Below are 22,761 nucleotides of genomic sequence, written 5' to 3'. Positions count from 1 at the left end.
TTTTGTGAGACAGTTTTGTTCTTTGTTGCCCAGTCTGGAGTAGTGCAGTGGCGTGATCTTGGCTCACTGCAACCTCTGCCTCCTGGGTTCAAGCAATTATCCTGACCCAGCCTCCCGAGTAGCTGGGATTATAGGTACCAGTCACCATGACTGGCTAATTTTTGTATTTTCAGTAGAGATGAGGTTTCACCATGTTGGCCAGGCCGGTCTCAAACTCCTGACCTCAGGTGATCTGCCCACCTCGGCCTCCCAAAGTACTAGGATTACAGGCATAAGCCACCATGCCCAGAGTGCTCTTTTCAAAGTGCAGATGTCATCTGACTATGCCCCAACTCAAGACCTTTCAGTGGTAGCCCATTATTCATAGAATTAAGACCTTCAACCCTGTAGCCCCGCCAACCTCTGTGACTCCTCTGGCCCCATGTTTTCGCAGGCTCATTCCCCATCTCTCAGGGCTCCTGTTCTTCATGCTGCCTCCTGCAGAAGCCTCTGTCTGAGCTCTTCATTCTCCACTTCACCCTTGCTTCAACTCTCAAATCTTCAGAAGAAACTCTGTCCTTCTTCAGAGGAAACAGTCCCCTTTCTAGAGCCCCAGAAAATGTTCCTGCTTAGCATTCAGCACAGAGGCAATTTTATACATAGAGCTGTCCCCACATTAGCTGCAGATGATACATTCCAAGACCCCCAGTAGATGCCTGAAACCACACATAGTACTGAAGCCAGTTGCTGTCAATCAGAACATGTTTCTGTTAATGTCTTTCAACTCACAAACTGAATGCCTTCTCCATCCCAACTAAGCCCTTAACATACACACTGGTTGTAACTTTTGCAGTTTGAGGTATGACAGCAAAACTAGTATGAATTTCTTTTTTCCTTCTATATAATTTTGCAGAGTTAGGAGATTCATTTTTACCGTAGATCTTAGCAACCTCAGCATACAATTTTTCTCTTTCCTTACTAAGAACTTTCACCTTTTCACTTAAAGGAAGCACTTGAAAGTTCTCTTTGGCATGTTCAAATTACCGACATCACTACTCTTGCACTTTGGGGCCATTATTAAGTAAAATAAAGTTTCCTTAAACAGGAGGACTGCAATACCACAACAATAGATTTGATAACTGAGACGGCTTGCAAGTGACTGATGGGCAAGAGGCTTCTCCAGCCAGATACTCTGGATAGAGATGATTCACGTGCCAGGTGGGATGGAGTGGAATGGCACAAGATTTCACCAAGCTACTCAGAATGGCATGCAATTCAAGACTCAGGAATTGTTTCTGGAATTTCCCATTTAGTATTTTTTGGCCGCTGTTAAGAGTGGGTAATTGAAACCACAAAAAACAAAACTGCTGATGAAGGGAGACGACTGTACTTGGGAAATTTTTGAATTAATGTCTTTCTCCTCCTCCTCTCACACATATACCCCATGAAAATAGGAATAGTTTGTTGTTGTTGTTGTTTACCGTTATATTTCTAGCATTGATACAGGTCCCCATACATAGGTGGGACTCAAAATATATGGTGATGTTAAAAATCTGATTTGCCATTATAATTATTTGAAAAAGCCATAGGCAGATCACTCTGTAAGTATCAGGGAAGAACTTTGTAGAAGAGCTCTGAAACTATTTCAGTAGGTATGATAACAAATTTAAAGAAAAACACAACTTAAGATTTTAGGAAGGAAGTACAAATGAAGGTAATAGGAAAGGCCCATTTGTGCTTAACGAGGAAGGAGTGTTAAAAAGTTAGCTTTGGGCTGGACACGGTGTCTCACGCCTGTAATACCAGCACTTTGGGAGGCCATGGTGGGTGGATCATGAGGTCAAGAGATCAAGACCATCCTGGCCAACATGGTGAAACTCTGTCTCTGCTAAAAATACAAAAATTAGCTGAGTGTGGTGGCATGCACCTGTAGTCCCAGCTACTCGGGAGGCTGAGGCAGGAGAATCACTTGAACCCGGGAGGTGAAGTTTGCAGTGAGCCAAGACTGCATCCCTGCACTCCAACTTGGCAACAGAGCAAGACTCCATCTAAAAAAACAAAACAAAAAAAAAACAAAGTTAGGTTCATAGATCTAAAATGAAACAGAGGGTCAAGCCAAACTCCAGGTACTAGTTCTCATAAAAACTATCAATGTGCATTGATGTTTCTGCCTCATTGCAATAATACTCACAATATTGGTACCACAGGGGGCTCTGAACACACGCTGACACTTTATTTTTACTGTTGAATGCAATAATGTTGTTTTGTATAGCAAAGCGTGATACTCCCTCTGGTAGCTTGCTGTCTGCATTAAACATATCTTCAGAAGCATTTTCCTTTTTATCAAAGAAAAGGGATATTTTAGAGCCACAGTTGACTTTACATATCTTTAATTCCAGAGCCTTAGTTTACAGATGAATTGAGGCCGAGAACAATAAAATATTCTATAACCAGTCAACTGTTGTGTATTGAATACAATTGCAGAAGGCCATCTCAGACAGTAACACAACTAAGCAAATGTCATTTTCCTCAACAAGAACAGTTCCTCCCTGGGGTCTCTTTATGCTGATTCACTCTTCACTCCAGAATATTGTCAACTCTGATGCTCCAGCTTTTACTGTTCCACCTAGAAGGTGACCACAACATTTATCATCCAAATCAGGGTAGTTATGTGAGTGCCCAGGGACACTATTGACTGTTACCTTGGGACAACAGGTGTAAACCCTGACTATTGTGCAAGCCAGGATGAATGGGCACATTAACACTCCATGACATTTTTTAGAAGAAACACCTTCACAGATGTTCAGTAAGTAGCATTTTATCTCCTCTTCAAGAGTGCATCTGAAAAATCATTCACTTTTAGAAGAGTGGGTATCACGTTTGGTGTGCTCTTTCACAAGTTGTAATAGTGCTACTGTAGGTCATTTCTAGTCCTGCTGTGTGTCATACATACCCGACAGACAAAATCCGCAGGAGGTGATCTAAGAAATAGACAAAACTCTGTATCTGGTGACTCACACCTGTAATCCCAGCACTTTAGGAAGCCAAGGCAGGAGGATCACTTGAGCCCAGGAGTTTGAGACAAACCTGGCCAACATGGTGAAACCCTGTCTCTACTAAAAGTACAAAAAATAGCTGGGCATGATGGTGGGTACATGTAATTTCAGCTACTAGGGAGGCTGAAACAGGAAAATTGCTTGAGCCTGGAAGGCAGAGGTTACAGTGAGCCAAAATCATGCCACTGCACTCCAGAGCAAGACTTCATCTAAAAAAAAAAAAAAAAAAAAAAAAAAAAAAAAAAAAAAAAAAAAAAAAAAAAAAAAAAAAAAAAAAAAAAAAAAAAAAAAAAAAAAAAAAAAAAAAAAAACCTCTGTAACAAAAAGATTCCTCAGTTCACAGGATGTGGCACTTTTTCTGAGAAAGTTCTGCCATCCCCATATTGGTTGCTAGCAATATTTATTACCAGTTATATTAAGTTATTTACTAACCTCTCTTATCCTGAAGAGGTAACCATAGACTCCTGATTGGCCACTCTTTCCAAAACATACACAACCAACATATATACATACACTCAGAATGCTTTAACTTCTTATCAACAAGAGATGAAAACTAGAATCAAAGTGAAAACTAGTTAGCTCATTTGATCAAAAGTGAAATCACAAATGCCAGGCAATGCTTGTGTTCTACACTATTGGGAAATTTTAAGGGTCCATGGCCAAAAATAAATAAATAGGGTTTCCTTTAGAGAAATGGGTTGAAGCCAGGTCATGGAGTCAAGGCTTGTCTAGGCTTCCATCTCTTAAGAGGCTCATGGGCACCAGCATTTACCCTATATTCAACCACATTGCCCTAAACCACTCCAATGGATTGACTTATCTTTCTTGATGTCAGTTTAAACCTATTAAGGCCTGCTTATAAGGTAATCAATTACAACACTAACTCTGTATAGTTGAATAAAGAATATTTTCAGTTTCCCTTTTTGTCACCTCACACTTTATCATCTCCAGAAGGGAGGCAGCCTTTGATAGTATTATCTCAGGCCCTGAGCCATCACAAAAGCAAACTCAATTCCCCTATTTTTCATTATTTTTCCACTAACTCAGCACTAGCTCTAACTACCCTTACAGCAAAAATAAAAACCAAGTAAAAATGGCATCATGTCCTCATAATATTGTGAGGTTTGGGGGAACTTTTCAATATTAGTAACTAAAAATACATTAGCTCACTAATGTTAGTCATTTTATCTCTATTCTTCCCGGAAAGCCAATGCAGCTTTTAGCTGTCCAATTTCCTCTTACTGGTTGAGAGGTAGATATGCGGTCCAGTATTTGTGTAACGAGCTTGCTAAGTTTCCCATCTTATTTTGAGTTCCTGAATCTCACCACTGTTGCCCTGTTTTGAAAGCTGCCTTACCCTCAAGTATAGCAGAATCCAGTATAATTAAGGAAAATTAAAGAAACAGTCCAGTAAAAACATTTATGTCAATATTTAGTCAGGGAAAATTTGCAGTAATGTTTAAAGAGAATAGCATAAGCTATGTTATTACTAATCATGAGTGAGTAATTAAATAAAAAATTAAACACATTTCTAAAGGCTAAAATGAAATCCAAGTTGATTACAGGTCAACAAGATAGAGCTCTTGCCTTAAAAAGTCTTAAAAAGCATGATTCTTCCTTTTAATAACTATTGTTTGAGTGTGTCAGCATGCCACACTCCAGAAAAAGCACAAAAGTGGATGTGGCAAGGGTTCTGCCCTTAGTGATTTTACAGTCAAGGAAAGGGAATCAGATAAACACAGGTAATACAAAATGCACACATAAAAGTGCAACCCAAAAACTTTACCTTATATGATTGTAATTAATATTAAGTGACCGTATATTTATACAATGTCTAAAACTGTCTGACATATGGTATTAAGCATGATATAAATGCTCATTAAGTACATAAACAAATGTATACAATATATATGCCAGAAGATAGGCATAATCAAACACAATATAAAATTAGAGGTAGATAAGAAATAGTTGAAAAGATCTGGCATGATTCCATAAAAAAGGGACATATAATGGATGAGAAAAGTGACAACAGAATTATGAAAGGATGTTATTAAAGCAAAAGGAGAAACCATTAGCCCAGGTGATATGAATGTAGGGTGGAAGATTAGTCTTTAAAAGCAAGTTGGGCAGTAATGGGATGCAGAAAATGTTTTTGTAATATTTGTTGGCCTTATAATGTTTGGTGATGATAAATAAAATCAAATCTTTTTTTTTTGGGGGGGGGAGAAGTCTCACTCTTGTCACCCTCCACCTCCTGGGTTCAAGTGATTCTCCTGCCTCAGGCTCCTGAGTAGCTGGGATTACAAGCACCTGCCACCACGCCCAGCTAATTTTTGTATTTTTAGTGGGGACAGGGTTTCACCATGTTGGCAAGGCTGGTCTCGAACTCCTGACCTCAGACAATCCACCTGCCTCGGCCTCCCAAAGTGCTGGGATTACAGGTGTGAACCACTGCACCTGGCCAAAAATCAAATCATTTTTAAGTCATCAACCTATCTTACTAAAGTCAGGTGTATAGCTATGCAAAGGTCACAGAGAAGTATCATGTACCATCTCTTTAATGATGATCATTGCTATTTTGCTACTTTTATAGAGATAAGGAATACTTGACATTGTTGTAGTTTTATATGTTCAAGTTGGCATGCCTAGTCTTAAAGCTGTTGTTTGGAGATTTAACAATGTGATTAGCTAACAGTTTCTTAGAACTTTGTCCTGGTTCACTCCTTTCTGTTATCAAGTCTATGGAGAAATTCCTTGTAGACAAGGCTCAATTCTCGGTTTTATTTTTTTAGAGATGAAATTCACTGTCTCTGTTCTTTCCTAGCTCAGAGTTTCTCTGCTGGTAGATTGGGAACAGATTAGGTGCGGAATCCATTACATTCACCCTTGTACCTCCAGCATCTCTAGAACAACATCATATAGTAAATCCTCATGGACTGTGACTCAGATTGGATGAATTGGGTTGGAATGTATCAGAGTAAATAAGGAATAAAACATTTCCCTTTATTATAATTTTAAAACAAATTTTAATTAAGGTATAAAGTAAAAAATATATAAAGTGGCATTTATTATGTATCTCAAATGGCCCTTCTTTACCATCGCTTTTTACAAACTCTCTTGGATAGATACTACTATATCCATCAGATAGATTTGATTCGAAACTGAAAGTGATTTCATCATAGTAAGCTGATAAAATATGATGAATGCATTTCAACAAGGTATCCAACTTAGGGTAATACTAATTGAACTTGCAAGCTTTAAATAAAACCTGTTTAAAAATAGCTCATCTTCATATGTTGCTAAAAATCGTTTGTATCCCAGAAAACTTGCAGAACTTTATGAGACTTTCAGTGCAATTAGCTCTTTTTAAGAGACAGATAAAAACTAACATCATATACCAGATTGATATAATAACTAGATGAATACATTTATTAATTTGCATCATGGAAAAAGCCCTCAAAGCCTAAATAATATGCCACATTTCGTTGTCAAGCAATGATTTCTACCCACTAGTGGTATAATACTTTAAAAGGATCATTTTGTAACAAAGGGGTGCTGTTACAAGGTGCACACTCCTGAAATTTTAACCAGTGCTGTTACAAATGATAGTTTTAGTAGTTTCCCGGAAATGAACAGCTGCCTATAGATATGTCATTTTATTTGTCCACTTGTTGCATATAAAACAATTCAAAAGTAGAAGTAGAAAAGGTAAAAAGAACTTACAGTGTATTATGTAAGTTAATATATATTATATATATGAATACCTTTCCAGTCACCTTAACACCTTACACAACGATTGGAAAAGTCCTCTAAATGAAAATTACATTTGGTCTAATATATCTGAAATAATAACCATGTTATTTGTAACAGAAGAAATTTTCAAAAGAAATTATCAGTCATGTGATTCAACAAAGTGCACCTAGAATCTGCGTGGTTATGCCTTCAGCTCTCATTTGTTGATAGAAGTTCTATTTCATGAGCTAGCCGACTTTCCTAGAAAAAGTATATGCTCTCTCTCTCTGGATTGATTCTCCTTTTACTTTTTCTTTATATCTCGGAGGATGTGGCCCTAAGAAGTATTCTGTTGAGCTGCGGAAATGATTCATAAGACAGAAACAAAGTGTTTTTCTTTTAAACTTTTAAGACTAGAGACTAGGAAGATTTGAGAATTTTTTTTTTCAAACATAAAACTATAGAATAAGCCAGGCAAAAAAGGGCACATATGGAATAATTTCTTTTATGTCAAGCTCAAAAACAGTCACAGCTAGCCTATTGATGGTCTTGTCTTGATAATGGTCCTCTTCGCGGGGATGGCGGGAAAGGCGTCTGGGATGCTGGTACCTGGTGTGTTTCTGGATGTGGGTGCTGGTGACCTGAGTGCATTCAGTTTGTGAATAATCATTAGCTATTCATTTATCCTTTGGGTCTATACTATATATCAAGAAGAAAAAATCAAAATAAACAACAGGAATGAAAAGCATTCAGATTTCCTTTTCCCAATTCCTGTAATCTATTTGGAAGGGGACCATATTAGTCACAAATCACAATAATCCTGTTGTCCAAAATCACAACACTATTTAGCAGCAGAACCAGAACTGGATAATGGAACATCTGGCCCCATGCCTTGTGGCTTTGGTTTTGGGTTTGTTGCTTTGTTTCGTTTTAAATCAAAAGCTGCCCTAACCTCTAAGACCCATGACAATGACACAGTGTGCTGGCAGGAAGCCTGTTGACCTTTTTTTATGAGCGAAAGCTGTTTGCCATGTTGCAGGTGAGCTTTGTGAGGAGAAGCTGGACTTCTGTGCCCAGGACCTGAACCCTTGCCAGCATGACTCCAAGTGCATCCTAACTCCAAAGGGATTCAAGTAAGTCAAAAGTTGCCTTTTGGCTCACGGTCAAGGTAGGGGATGCGTTATTTGAGGAGCCCTTCTTCTCCTTCATCCTTGGCTTCACACCTCTGCTCAGGATTAAAGGAACCTACTCACTAGTATCCTTGAAATTTTTTAATTGTCCATATACAGTATAGACTTTCTGTTTAGTACACTAAAGAAAAATGAAGGCCAGACATGATGGCTCGTGCCTGTAATCCCAGCACTTTAGGAGACCAAGGCAGGACGATCACAAGGTCAAGAAGTCAAGACCATCCTGGCCAACATAGTGAAACCCCATCTCTACTAAAAATACAAAAATTGGCTGGGTGTGGTGACGCACGCATGTAGTCCCAGCTACTCAGGAGGCTGAGGTGGGAGAATCGCTTGAACCCGGGCGGCAGAGGGTGCAGTGAGCTGAGACTTTGCCATTGCATTCCAACCTGGGTGACAGAGTGAGACTCCATCTCAAAAAAAATAAACAAATAAACAAATAAATAAATAAACAAAAGAAGAAGTATTTTCTTTTCATCCATGATTTCTTTTGTGTGAAGTCACTTATGACACAGCCTTTGAAAATACTTGCCTAAATTTATTTGAAGGCCCATCCAGTGACATTTGTAATATCTTTCAGATACTTCATTATCTGAAGGTAAGTCTGTGGTAAAATAGAGAATTTGATTTTAATGGAACTGAAGATGTTATAGTCAGAAACAATAATTTCACTCTCCAAGGTGAGAAAGATAGAGTGACCATATGTCTCAGGCTGACCCAGAGAGTCCCAGGCAATGCCTGTGAGGGTCACTGTAACTATTGATAGTTCCTTTTCCATCTTCAATATTTTTCGCATGAGGTGATAAAGCATTATAACCATGCATAGTGTACAACTTCAAGTGAACACAGAACTTCAAAAATCACTTCGTTTTTCCTCCCCAGCGATATTCCTGAAATGTTTGCTATCAAATTATGTGGTTCCTTTGCTACCATCCTGAAATAGTTTAAGGGTCTTTCACCAGCAACTTCTCTCTTTAGAGCTGGCAGTAGTTGAGAGATCATCTAGTCCAAATTCTTCATTTTAAACATGAGGAAACCATGGCTCACAGAGGTTAGCTGACTGTCCAGAGATCTTAAGATTATTTATTGGCAGAGCTAGAGCTAGGATTTATACTTTCCAGTTGGGTGATTTTTTTTACTATGTGTTACCCATAAGAGTTTTATAGTTTATTAACATTACAGTTGCTTTTGTATAGCAAATAAGCTGGATTCTTAGGAATTACACAGTCTGGTACAGGAATTGAGCTGTGCTTACTTCGGACAACTAGCAAACAGCATTGTTGTTACTTCAAGCAATATTTACTGAGTGCCTGCCATGGCCAGAGCACATGGTAATAATACCATCTTATGATTTCGTAGTCCTTTATAGCAATTCACCTTCACTTACTTCATCTTCTTAGTGAAATGACCCAAGCTCAATTGCCATAGGATTCAGAGAATTAACAATCACTCAGGTCAGGATGAATTTTATAAGAGAAGATGGGATTTGAACTGGATTGCTAAGATATTTATACTTACTGAACAGATTATCAGATATTTTAAGTTGGGTGGGAGAGTGGGGTCAGAATCGCCAGATTTTCACTGCTTCTCAAATATCAAACTAAATTAAATATTTATTCTCAAGCTTTCTTTTGACAATGTGCTTTTACTTTAATTTGGTTTAAAATCCAAAACCGTAGAACACGTAGATACAGTTGTAGCACCTCCAGATTCCCTACAATGTCTTTTCAAAAAAGGAAATAATAAATTTGATTCTATTTTGCATTATATTTTAGTTTACAACCCTATGCAAAAACCCAATGTTATTTCATTTTCACTTTATACAAAATTCTACATTATATTTTATTCAACCAAACACTCTAGGTAAGTTGTTTTTAGTCTTCATGTCAATGGTACGCTCACAATTTAATTTGGCAAATTGAAAACACATCACTTACATAATAAATATCATTTCTTAAAGAAATTAGCCAGTAAGGCAAATTTTCCAGAACTTCTCATCTGCTGAACAGATTTCACAAGACTTTATGCATTGTAAATATGATATAAAGTGTTAGTAAGACTTAATTGAAACCACTAAAAAATAAGTGAGTTTGTCTGCAAAAAGACTAATCCTTAATTAAATATCTCCTTTCACTATCAAATAGATTGGACACTCTTAAATGTGCATTTTGCTGCGTTATGAACTAACTGATTGGAAACCCACTCTTTTCAGTCATGATTCGTGAGCTTGTTTCATAGCTGTATGTGTGTTTAGCAGAAAACGGGTTAAGTTAGTGTGTGTGCTCGTACTCCTGACTTATAAATGATTGCACATTGTGGGAAAGGTAGCTGCAGAAAGAAAATAGACTTAAATTTTGTGAATGATGTGAAACTGCTAAAGAAAATCTCTACTGACAAATGTTGTTTAGACTAGTTATACTATGCTACTTCAACTTCATTTTCTTATTACTAAGCTAACAGAACTGGTTTTACTTCTACTGCTTTATTATATACCTCATAAATCTCCCAAATTGCTTTGAGGTATTTTTAGACTATGATACACCATAAGCAGTATTTTCAAACATGCATCTTATGTAGCCGGCTTTTGGGCTTCTAAACAGTGTGTTTTATATTCTATGCTTCTTCCTCGCTCCTCTCAAATAATAGAGTTGAAGGAATGTGATAGGTTTTACTGATAATACAAACTAAGGAATTCTTATTTAAATTTTTTCTTTCTGTTTTGAAACTCAGTCTAAGGAGCGAAAGAAAGACAAAAATGTTGGACATAATGTAGCTCCAAGCTCTCATGGTCTTGAAAAATAGTATTTGGAGAGAAGAGAATATAGAATAGCTCTTAGACAGCCACTGTGGTGGATGTGTGGTTCTCTTATCTTTCACTTTGATTTCTTTTTTCAGATAAATAATTCAGAGTGTTTCAAAGCATTTCTTCTTTCTTTTAATGCTTGGCACTTCAACGGCTCTGCTCGCATTGACATTGATGGAAGTTCTCTTCTCGGGCCTTGTCCATCTATTTGAGAATGTATATGGCCACTTAGGGTCGATTTAACTTCAGACTTGTTTACTTTGCTTTGTTATGATTTAGCATTAAAACCAACTGGCTGAAAAGCAAGCATGCTTATGCAGTGAGCTCATTTTATTTCTTAATTCATACATTCAGAGCTGAAAGTCTGTTTGCTACTCTTAGAGGCTATATACTCCCATTTGTTTTAATTCAACCACTCTCCAGTAACTCACAAATCCTGATTTTGCATTTTCAGACAAAACCTTTAACATTCAGTAATGCCACGTTCACTTGGGTGTTTTTAATTATCTTTACTTCAAATACTAATAGCTTTGAAATACAAAAATGGATAATTAGTACAGGCTAAACCCTAAAAACTTTCATAGAATTATAAAGATGTATGTAGAGAATTATTCTAAAACACATTTATAGATCACGCATCATATATAAAAAGTATACTAATTACTTTACACGTAGTTACGTTTAATCTTTAAACGGGTGAGGTGGAATTATATACATGTTGAAGATGAGGAAAAGAACACTTACAGAGATTAGGTAATTTAGTCAAGATTATGTACACCTTATGCTAAGTGAAATAAGCCAGACATAGTAAGACAAATACTGGATGATCTCACTTATAGGTGGAATTTTAAAATGTCAAACTTATAGAAAAACAAATTAGAAGGGCGGTTACCAGGCATTGGGGTGAAGATGAGAGGATGTTGGTTAGTGGCATACATTTTCAGTTAGAAGATGAAAAATGAGTTCTAGAGACCTGATATCACAGCATGGTGACTGTAGTTAATAATACTGTATTATATACTTGAAATTTGCTAAGAGAGCAGATGTGAAATATTTTCACCACAGAAGAAAAAAGGCAACTATGTGAGGTGATGGATATGTTAATTAGCTAGACTGTGATAATTATTTCACAATGCATGTATGTATAAAATATCACCATGTATATCTTTAAAATATAATGATTTTAGTTTTCAATTATACCATAATAAATCTGAAATGAAGTTGATAACATACACTTAAGAATGAAGCCAGGATATAATTGTGCCACTGCACTCCAGCCTGGGGGACACAGTGATACTCCATCTCAAAAAAAAAAAACAAAACAATGAAATCAGGGCACAAACACAGTTCTGTATACCTACAAAGCCCGAATTCTGCAGAGGTAAGTTATAGTTTTCTGATATATACAAATATACACACATACATATACACATACATATATATACATATTTATATATATATGTGTGTGTGTGTGTGTGTGTGTGTGCATATATATATATATATATATATAGTCAGTGAACTCTCTCTTAAACTCAAAACACAAACACTCTTGGAAGCCAATGTATAAACCTAATAAATCACAACAGTAGAGTGTTGAGGAAATGGTGGAAGGGTAGAGGGAGGCTTCCAGAAGCCCCTCCTCCTTTATGGCCATACCTGTAGGGGTTCCATGGACCCCTGTAGGTCTGCAGTGCAGTTTGAACACGGCTGCACCTGCCACACTGCCTTTCTTCACGCAGTTATCAAGTCCTGCATCCTTGGTATCATAACTAGAGATCCCGGTGGTCAGCACTAGAGAAGCACAGGTTGAAAAGGAGCCTGTGGAATTAATTAGCCAACAGCATAGTGCAGGGGTTAGAAATACAAGCTTTCTTGTCAGATTGCTTGAGCTTGATTCCTGGCCGTGGCACCTAGAAGTTGAATGTTCTGGGGCAAAGTACTTTACCTCCGTGTTCCTTAGTTTCCTCACCTGTATACTGGGTGAAATAAAACTACCAATGTCACAGGACGATGGAGAGGATTCAGTGAATCCATTGATGCCAGGTGGTTAGAGCAGGGCCAGAGAAAAAAGTGTGCAGTGGATGTCAGCTGTACAATTACTCCTGGTTCTTCACCATCAGTGCAGCCAAGACCCTTTACCACCATGGCGAACAGACCGAAAACTGTCAGTGGGATTGGCCCCGTGAATTTTGTACCAGTTCCTCTATCCCAACCCATTTTGTCATTCCTGTTCTTCTGTCATTATTATCTGGATTCATTGTGAATTAGGTTATTTATATTTGCTTTTCTTAAAATAATACTTTGTTCTGATGTATCTAGTCTCTGTTGTAAAATTAAAAATGTTAAACATTTTTTAAAAATATGTTTAATATTCCCAGAAAATTTTACAACATAGCTCTTCCATAATCTCAATGATCAAATGAATTAGGCCAAACTGAAAATATAGAGCACTATAAGCAAACAAAATGGAGAGAAAGAAAGGAAGGAAGAGGAAGGAGAGAGAGGGAGGGAATTAGGCTTCTGCTTTATCCTGTTCTTATTTGTACTGTGGTTGCTCACTATCATCAAGGAGATAAAATCACTATTTCTCTGGTAGCTCACAGTGATAGAACATGGAATACGCTGCAGAACATTTCTAATTTCTAGGCTTCCACTAATGTTGGGGATCTATGAGCCTACTGTAAGTAAGAATTTTAAAGATGGTGTCATTGTGTCTAGATAAAATGCCTGGTTTACTTATTTTGGCTCCGTTGGGTTTGAAACCATTACCTGCTTGTTCAAACAGATGTGACTGCACACCAGGATACATAGGTGAACACTGCGACGTTGATTTTGACGACTGCCAGGACAACAAGTGTAAAAACGGAGCCCACTGCACAGATGCAGTGAATGGCTATACGTGCATCTGCCCCGAAGGTTACAGGTAAAAGCAGAAATGAATAAGACCTGGTATTCAATAAAACCTAGCACAACAGGGTGACTGTAGTCAGTAATAGCATAATGGTATGCTTTAAAATAATTAAGAGTATAACTGGATTGTATGTAACACAAAGGATGAATACTTGAGAGATGGATACCCCATTTTACATAATGTGATTATTATGCATTGCATGCCTGTATCAAAATACCTCTTGTCCCTCATCAGTGTATACACTTACTAGGTACCCACCAAAATTAAAATTAAAAAACTCTAAGACAAAAAGTAGAACTTATAGAAGCAAAGGATAGAATGATGGTTACCAGGGAGGAGGGGAGAGGGATGACGTCTGGGGAGATGTTGGTCAAAATGTACAAAGTGTCATTTAGACAGGATGAGTAAATTTGGAATATCTATTGTACAGCACAATGATGATTTTGATTAATAGTTAAGAATATTTGAAAACTGGAAAAACAAAGAAATGCACATTTATAATATAGAGTTAGGTCATACAGGTCTCAATTCAGATTGGCAATTAGGTAAAATGGTATTAACATATTTTTTTCTCTTTATTCTTCAGTGGCTTGTTCTGTGAGTTTTCTCCCCCCATGGTCCTCCCTCGTACCAGCCCCTGTGATAATTTTGATTGTCAGAATGGAGCTCAGTGCATCATCAGAATAAATGAGCCAATATGTCAGTGTTTGCCTGGCTATCAGGGAGAAAAGTGTGAAAAATTGGTCAGTGTGAATTTTATCAACAAAGAGTCTTACCTTCAGATTCCTTCGGCCAAGGTTCGGCCTCAGACAAACATCACACTTCAGGTAAGAGAGCTCTCTCTATCAAGAGGTGATTCGATCTTAAAATTCAGCTTCAAAGAATAAACATTTGCGGTAGCTTGTGAATGATTGATCGTATGTCTTAAATAGACAGTTAAAAACAGAAAATGCTCCTTGTGTGGACAGCGTTAGTAATTATGCTCTTCAACATTTGTGTTTTCAAGACAAAATGAAAACCAAATACTTTTATTCATTACTTGATAAGCAGACAGTAAAAACAAATATGTCTTTTTGTTTTGTGCACAGGCAAAGGTTTTATTCATTTACTTTTATGACTCTGCAGTTCAGCCTCTGCACAGGGAGGTGCTTTTCTTAGGAAATCTGCAGCCAGGAAGAGTGCAGCTGAGAAAGAGCACCTGAATTCAACCAACACTTTTTTTTTTTTTTTTTTTTTTTTTTTAATTGCAGTCTTGCTTTGTTGCCAGGCTGGAGTGCAGTGGCACGATCTCAGGCTTACCACAACCAATGTCTCCCAGGTTTGAGCGATTCTCCTGCTTTAGTAGTAGAGACAGGAGTTCACCATGTTGGCCAGGATGGTCTCAAACTCCTGGCCTCATGTGACCTACCTGCCTCAGCCTCCCCAAGTGCTGGGATTACAGGTGTGAGCCACCGTGCCTGGCCAACCAGCACCTTTTAACTCTTCACCCAGACCTGCGAAGAATTGACATGAAATTAACAAACTCAAATTTTAACTCTTCCCACCAACTCACTGTGTACCTTTGATCAAGTCATTTCTATCCCTATGGAAGAAGCTGCAGTAGATTAGGGATAAATAAATATAGTGTACATGGGGCGAATTAGGTCTACATATTTGTTTTATCTGATAAATGACTTAGCCAATTTCCTGTAGATGCCAACCCCCCCTTTGTTTTCTGTTTTACCCTGATATTCAAGTGAGGGGCAGAGGGTCCTTTTGAGATGAGGAAGAAGAGAATCCTGGAAGGCATGAGTCTCTACCTTCCAGTGTTTATCCCACCATATTGTTATGAGAACTACACAGTGAGGTTGGGGCTTAAGTCTTAACTTACCTATTAATCCTTTAAAAGCCAAACAGGGATGAAGAACAGGATAAAAACAAAGATTTCTCCCTACACATGGCATAACTGTGAAGAATCTTTTTTTAATGTGGGAATATAAAAATCCATCCTTGACAATGTAGTCATTTTCACAGCTGCTGTAAATAAAAACAGGAGCAAAAAGAGTAAGTTAGTGAAAATCTCCAGCAAAGAAAGTTCTAAACATATCCAGCATGCTTACTTGAGGATTCCTTATTGTTCTTTTTAAGTTTCTGTATGGATTTATTTGCAACAAAGCAATTTAAGAACAAGTCACCTTTCAAGTAATAATTTCAACATTATTTTCTCATAGCCATCAGGAAAAAATAAACCGTAGTAAAACCTCTTCACCTCACTTGGCAGTCTCTTTCTGATGAAATATGTTTGGCTGTCTACACATCTTAGTAATGTCAAGGTTACTTTCTACTAGATTGCCACCGATGAAGACAGTGGAATCCTCCTGTATAAGGGTGACAAAGACCATATCGCAGTAGAACTGTATCGGGGGCGTGTTCGTGCCAGCTATGACACCGGCTCTCACCCGGCTTCTGCCATTTACAGGTGAAGATCTCTTAGTTACGGGTAAAGGTGAAAAAAACTGCTTAATGAAGAACTGCTTCTCCTTTATTATTTTGTTATAAGGAGGAGAGAGACTAGGTTGGCTCCAGCAGGACTTAGGATGAGGGTATTAGTGAGAGACCTGGCGGGAACAGAGGGCATGCCCAAATTGGGTAGTTTGAGGAGGGATTTGTAAGGGGACTGCTATGTACAAAGAGGTGACTGGGATAGTACAGTAACCTGGGGCTGGAAACAGGGATGCAGGGAGCTGTTGCTACCCATATGCCTGAAGGATCAAGGGGACGGAGCAACTCATGCTTTGTAAAGGCTTTGTAGAGAGGCTTGTCTGCCAGGAGCTGGGACCTTTAATAGAGGTTTGCAGTAAGCTCTCAAGGAAACAATCAGCTTTTGAAATACACAACTTCACTCTCTTTCTTCCCAAAAATGGCCTGTCTGTGTTCTCCATTGACCACACTGCATGGTAGGAAAGAAGGAATCTACAGACTCTAGTAATGTAGCTTGCACATGAGCTTCACAGGGCTCAGAGTTGGGTAAAGAAAATTGGAAGGGAGCTACAGATAATCAAATGAAGATACCCAGCACTGTAACTTCAGGTTGCCAGTCATACCTCACACGTTTATTGAGCACCTACTGTGTGCCAGACACTGCCCTGAGCTTTAAGGAACACAGCCCCTGCTCATTTTTAACTTACACAGAATAAGCAAGTGAATTCATACAATCTTGTCGTGGGGCATCTTGACTGTTTGTTTTGGAAGTTTTCTAATGATGTAATGATATTAATGATATACTGGAGACATGGTGTTCGTGGGTATAAATTTTAGTGCTTCTTGCATAAGACTAACTACCAGAGCCCCTCTGTTGGAACCTAACACCAATTTCCTAATGTCCTGCAGACCATTTAGCTAATTAATTTTTTTACATGTGGAAATTCACCCTTTAGAGAAGGGGTCACAAACTCCTAAATAATCAGTTTTTCCAGATAAGTAACATAAATGATTAAACAGGTTAAATGCAAGAAAATAATATGCTCTCACCCTTTTATTCTGTAAAAGATCTAAATCTAAATTTTTAGATAAGTATTGTTTGATCACAAATAAATAGCCTTGATGTTGCAATATAAAAGAAGTGGTTGTGACTGGATTGCACCAAAAGTAAATATTTGTCAAAACAGGATTGCATCTACTCAGTTCTCCATGGAGAAAATATGAACTTAGCTTTTGTCAGACACTGGATTTTTCAGGAAAAAGACAGAAACCTGGGCTTTTTTTAATATAAAGTTTTCTCTCCTTTAGATATCAGTGTGCATTTTTAATACCATATATGATGAACAAAACGTATCTGTAGGTCAAACACACTTGGCAACAAGTGAGTAGGCATTGATTATGACATAAAGTGGAGACACTGGCCTGCACGTTATTGATACTCTCATGTGTATCAAGGTGCTTCAAAAGAATTCACATCTTATTTGATGCTTCACCATAGTTCTGGGAAAGTATATGCCACTTGTGGCCACGAATGGAATTTGATAAGTCCTTTTTGGTGGACTTGTCCACCAAAAATCTCCACCACGTGGGAATATTTGGAGCATGGAAACAAACACATAATTGTTGGTTTCCAAGTTGAATACAATACTTATTTTATCTCCAAATGGTGATGAATTAGTGACAAGATTTTAGACATTACTAGGCCTTCAATTATTTTGCCTCAATGTGTTTCAGCCCTTAAAAACATTTCAGAAATTTGTGGTTCATTGTTTACATATATATTTTAGTTTAATTTTTTGTAATGGTGTGGCATAGAATTCTCAAACCATAGTAAAGGTTTTCGTTTGGCTTATTAAAGTTAGTATTCATATCACTTATGCCAAAAATATTTCTATATACTTTGTAGAAACCCAAGGGATTATATCCTAACGAGGACCTACCACAAAGAGGTTTTTTCATTTTATCATTTTATATTCATTGCCATTTCACCGAACAAAGAATGGAGTGTATCTTGTGACATTTATAAAAGGACTATCGTATTGCTCCTTATTAGGAGCTGTAAGCCCATGTTTCTGCTGGTGGATCACCTCATAGAGACACAAAATGTGAGGCCTAGAGCAAATGTAGCTTTAATTTAGTTTTTGTTTTTGGTTTATGACACCAATCAAGAAAAGCTATGACCTTATTTTTTAATAAAAGAGGCAATAATTACCAAGAATTCAGATGTATAGATGTGTATAATACATTTTATTAATACATATTAATTATATATTATTTTTATATTAAGAAAATTAATAATATAAGAAAAAAGGAAGAAAGGAAGGAAGCAACGAAGGAACAAAAAAGGAAGACAGGAAGGAAATGTGAGAAAGAACAAGTATCAAAGGAGATGGGTATAAGCACTTATATTTTCCTGTATTTTCTCAAAGAAAAACTAGACATAGAAAAGAAGAAATAGAAACAAGACTTCTTCATGAATACCATTTTGTATCACTTGGATTTTTTGAGCCATTTCAATGTCACTACCACTCAAAAATAAAATTGAAATAACAGAAAAAAGCAAGTGCTTTAGAGATAGTCTGCCTTGATTTAAGTCCCTGCTCAGTCATCAATTAACCATGTATCTCGGGCAGATTGCTTCAGCTCTCTGGGCCTCATCTGGCAAATGGGACAATAAATAATAGTGTCCTTTCTGTGGGATTACGGTAAGAATTGTATGACATGATACAAATAAAATATTTGCAAAATGCTTGGTAAACAAGAAGCAATGATGGCTATTGGTATCACAAATTCAGAATGTCCAAAACTGAATTCATTTTGTTTGCTTCACCCAAACCTATGTTCCCATCGCATTCCTTCTTTCATTGAAAGGCATCACAGGTGCAGTGGATCTACTCTTAATCCTCTCCTTTCCTTCCTTCAATTTGCAATTTTTCTCAACTCTTAACTCTGCTATGGCTAATTTTTTGGCCTTCTTCTTAAATGCCAGAAAATGCCAAGCAAGGCGACCTCTGTCCTGGGCCAGGACTTTATTACAATGTAAAATCTTTGATGAAAGATAGTACTTCTCCATCTCCATAGTAAAATCTATCAATAACAGTGTTGCAATCAGCTGTCCCATAAGTTGCTAATAAATATTTTGTCTGGGTGAAGTAAATTCTCAAATTTTGATTTGTTTTCACTTCAGTTCGTTTTTATTGCCATAATTTTTGTGATATAAAATTTACTTTGGTAAAACATTGTTTTCTAAATTTTACGTTCTTTAACATGTTATTGGGCCCTGCACATGGAAATAATTGTATACCTCAGGTGCATCATTTCAATTGCCTGGTTAATTCTCCACATTGAAGAAAATTGATTTTATTTTAGCAAAATGAAATCTGATAAAATGAGGGGAAACTAATGCATTGTTATTATTCCTATAGGATATTTTGGTTAAAAATTTTATTTTAAATGTCAACTGTTGTTTCACATAAATCAGTATGAAGACAATTATTTTATGAAATTATGTCTATACTAGTAATTTGCTGCCCTTCAACAAGACTTTCTTTAAATCTAGGTAAGGAGAAACATTTTTTACAAAAGTTATTAATGAAAAATATGTACTTCTTTCTTTAAATTCACATTAATGTCATTTTCCAAACCAGACAGCCTCTTTGAAAACACAGTCAAGTATGTTAAAAGTTAAGATAGTAGTTAACATGTTTTAAGTGTATTTAAGAAAACCCAAGATGTAGTAATTATTCTTTTAGCAGTAGAAATAAAGTAGTATGCACATTTTCTTATCTTATCTCTTACATCCTGAGAGAAGATCATGGCTTCCTGTAGACATGCCTGCTGTTAACAGCACCAAGCATACAGGCAGCTATGTAGAAAGGTTGTTTTCAAAAGCCTACATTGGAATCACCTGAAAGAAATGTTAAAATACAGGTTTAAGGGCACCACCCCTAGTTTCTGATTCAGTAGGTCTCAGGAAGGCCTGAGAATTTGCATTTTTAACAGGTTTCGAGGAAATCTTGTACGCCAGGGACTGCACTTTGAGAACCCCTTGTGTAAAAGGAATACATACTTTGAGAGCTAGTTGTCTGCGTCTCTTCTCATATCCAAGTTCGTCAACGTCGTGCTTGATGCTCACATTAAAATCAGCCATGTTGGGAGTATTCCCACCATAAAAAATCAGCAAAGCCTACAAAGCCAGGTTTTTGCTTTTTTACAATACCAGTTGTTAAATGTTTGCCAGCAACCTACTGCGGAAGGGCTCTAACCAGTGTTGGAAATAGATGCTTGATGCCACAAAGAAAAATTAGCACTGAGACAAAGAATTTTTCAGCAACACAGTTTTTACTTCCTGGACTGCAGTAAGGGTACCCTCCCTAGCCATTGTGCTACAAGAGCACAATGAACAAAGGAAAACACACAAATGTATCCGTTATGCATTTGGGGCCATCCTTACTGCTGTGTCTGATCTCCGTTGGCTTGAGCCAGACCTTACAATCTAAACTAAAATTCGATTGGCTAACAACTTAAAACTTTTCTAAACAGGTAAAGCAATGGAGAGCTGGGACATGCCTGTGAGCACGTTCAACACAGATATCTTGGTTAAAGTACAAGGATGAAGAATGTACCAGGTGCCTGCAGGCATGGCTTGTCTAACAGCTATATAAAATAGGGCTTAACAAGAGCTACTAGTATACTTATTCTTTAGCAAGAAAGGAAACTGTAAAAAGGAACTTTTCTACTTCCCACAACCAACAACATAGATGAAATGAGCTGCCTAACAAGGGAATGGATTTGGAATATGGCACACAGGCATAATCTTTACAGCGCTTAGAGAATAGCATTGAGGGACTCGATAATTGTATTAGTCCATCTTCACAATGCTAATAAAGACATACCAGAGACTGGATAATTTATAAAGAAAAAGGTTTAATGGACTCACAGTTCCACATGGCTAGGGAGGCCTCACAATCATAGCAGAAGGTGAAAGGAATGCCTTACATGGTGGTAGACAAGAGAGAATTGAGAACCAAGCGAAAGGGGAAAACTCCAGTAAAACCATCACATCTCCTGAGACTTATACACTACCATAATAACAGTATGGGGGAAACCACTCCCATAACACAGTTATCTCCCACTGGGTCCCTCCCACAACACGTGGGAATTATGGGAACTACAATTCAAGATGAGATTTGGGTGGGGATACAGCCAAACCCTATCAGTCTATATATGTATAGACAAATAGTATCATGAATGAATGGAAAAATGAATGGCAGCCTAAATTTAAGCAAGAGGTCCTCAGACAGGGCTGGAGTATTAAATTTTTATTCTTAAGTTAGCTAATACTATGCTGTCCTTCAAAGTGACTTTCTTTTCATGTAGGAAAAGATAAACTTTTTAAAACAAAAGTTATTAATGAAAAATATAGGCTTTTTTTTAGATGCATATTAATGTCATTTTCCAAACCAGACAGCTTCTTTGGAACCACAGATAACTACTGTTTAAAAATGAGTAAATTAGGCTGGTTGTGGTGGCTAATGCCTGTAATTCCAGCCCTTTGGGAGGCTGAGGTGGGCAGATCACGAGGTCAGGAGTTCAAGACCAGGTTGGCCAACATGGCGAAATCCCATCTCTACTAAAAATACAAAAATTAGCTGGACATGGTGGCACGTGTCTATAATCCCAGGTACTCAGGAGGCCATGGCAGAAGAATTGTTTGAACAGGGACCAGGAGGCAGAGGTTGCAGTGAGCCAAGATCATGCCATTGCACTCCAACCTGGGCTACAGAATGAGACTCCATCTCAAAAAAAAAAAAAAAAAAAAAAAAAGAGGAAATCAGATGAATCACCTTACTAGTGTACAAGACTATTATACATTGATCAGTTTTCATATTTAGTCAACGTGTTCAAATTCAGGGGACTTTCTGTCACCTATTGTTACGTTTGATTGGCTACATAGCATTGTGCAATTTACAGGCTTACATTTTAACAAAAATACAAAGGAAACTCAACAAAGAGTATCTCTGTATCTGAGAGGCTCAGTCTCATTGGGGAGACAGACAGTAGACAGAATCTATATGATCTTCTTGTTTTTAAGATGTTTATTCAGCCATTCTTGATATGCCATATGGAAAGATCACCGCCACCCCATTTACTAGCTTATAACATTGGGCAAGTTGCTTCATTTCTTTGTGCTTCATTTTCCTCATCTCAATAAATGCAATTAGATCTGCTTTTCATGTTTGGTTATGAGAACTGAATGAATGTAAAGTACATAGCATAGTGCTTGGCACAGAGTCGGCTCACGATAATGAGTAATGCTGATGATTCATAGATTCTCTTCCTGCTGAGATATCCAAATACTGAAGAATAGATATCCAAGTGGGAATTTTATAGCCTGACATCTCACTCTACAGTATGTTCAAGTTTAGAGGAGGCTTTCTAGTTTAGTGAATTTTATTCAAAGTAATCTGTTTTAAAAGTACTGATTAAAATATTACTTGAAAACTATTTCGTAAAACTTTCTTCTGAAAAATTCTTATGGGTATACATAGATATCTTTAATCTCATTTGGCTTCCCATTCCTTTTGACTTAAAGAGATATACAAGAATTTTTTTTTTTTTTTTTTTTTT

General features: G+C 37.3%; 1 protein-coding gene across 12 annotated transcripts in view; it reads left to right on the top strand.

Moving 5' to 3' along the window:
• SLIT2 (slit guidance ligand 2) overlaps positions 1-22,761 on the top strand; it is a 377,791-nt gene that overhangs the window by 336,844 nt on the left and 18,186 nt on the right. For all 12 annotated transcript variants that reach the window (XM_017540559.1, XM_017540557.1, XM_017540558.1 and 9 more), the window contains 4 exons: positions 7,807-7,900; positions 13,546-13,683; positions 14,258-14,498; positions 15,999-16,129. In XM_017540559.1, coding sequence (XP_017396048.1) covers positions 7,807-7,900; positions 13,546-13,683; positions 14,258-14,498; positions 15,999-16,129 — 604 coding nt within the window. The remainder of the gene's footprint in view (positions 1-7,806; positions 7,901-13,545; positions 13,684-14,257; positions 14,499-15,998; positions 16,130-22,761) is intronic.

Source organism: Cebus imitator, unplaced genomic scaffold (assembly GCF_001604975.1).
Source record: "Cebus imitator isolate Cc_AM_T3 unplaced genomic scaffold, Cebus_imitator-1.0 Scaffold127, whole genome shotgun sequence".
NCBI lineage: Eukaryota > Metazoa > Chordata > Mammalia > Primates > Cebidae > Cebus > Cebus imitator.
Note: the sequence above shows the minus strand (reverse complement) of the source record. Positions and strands in the feature narration are given on the sequence as shown.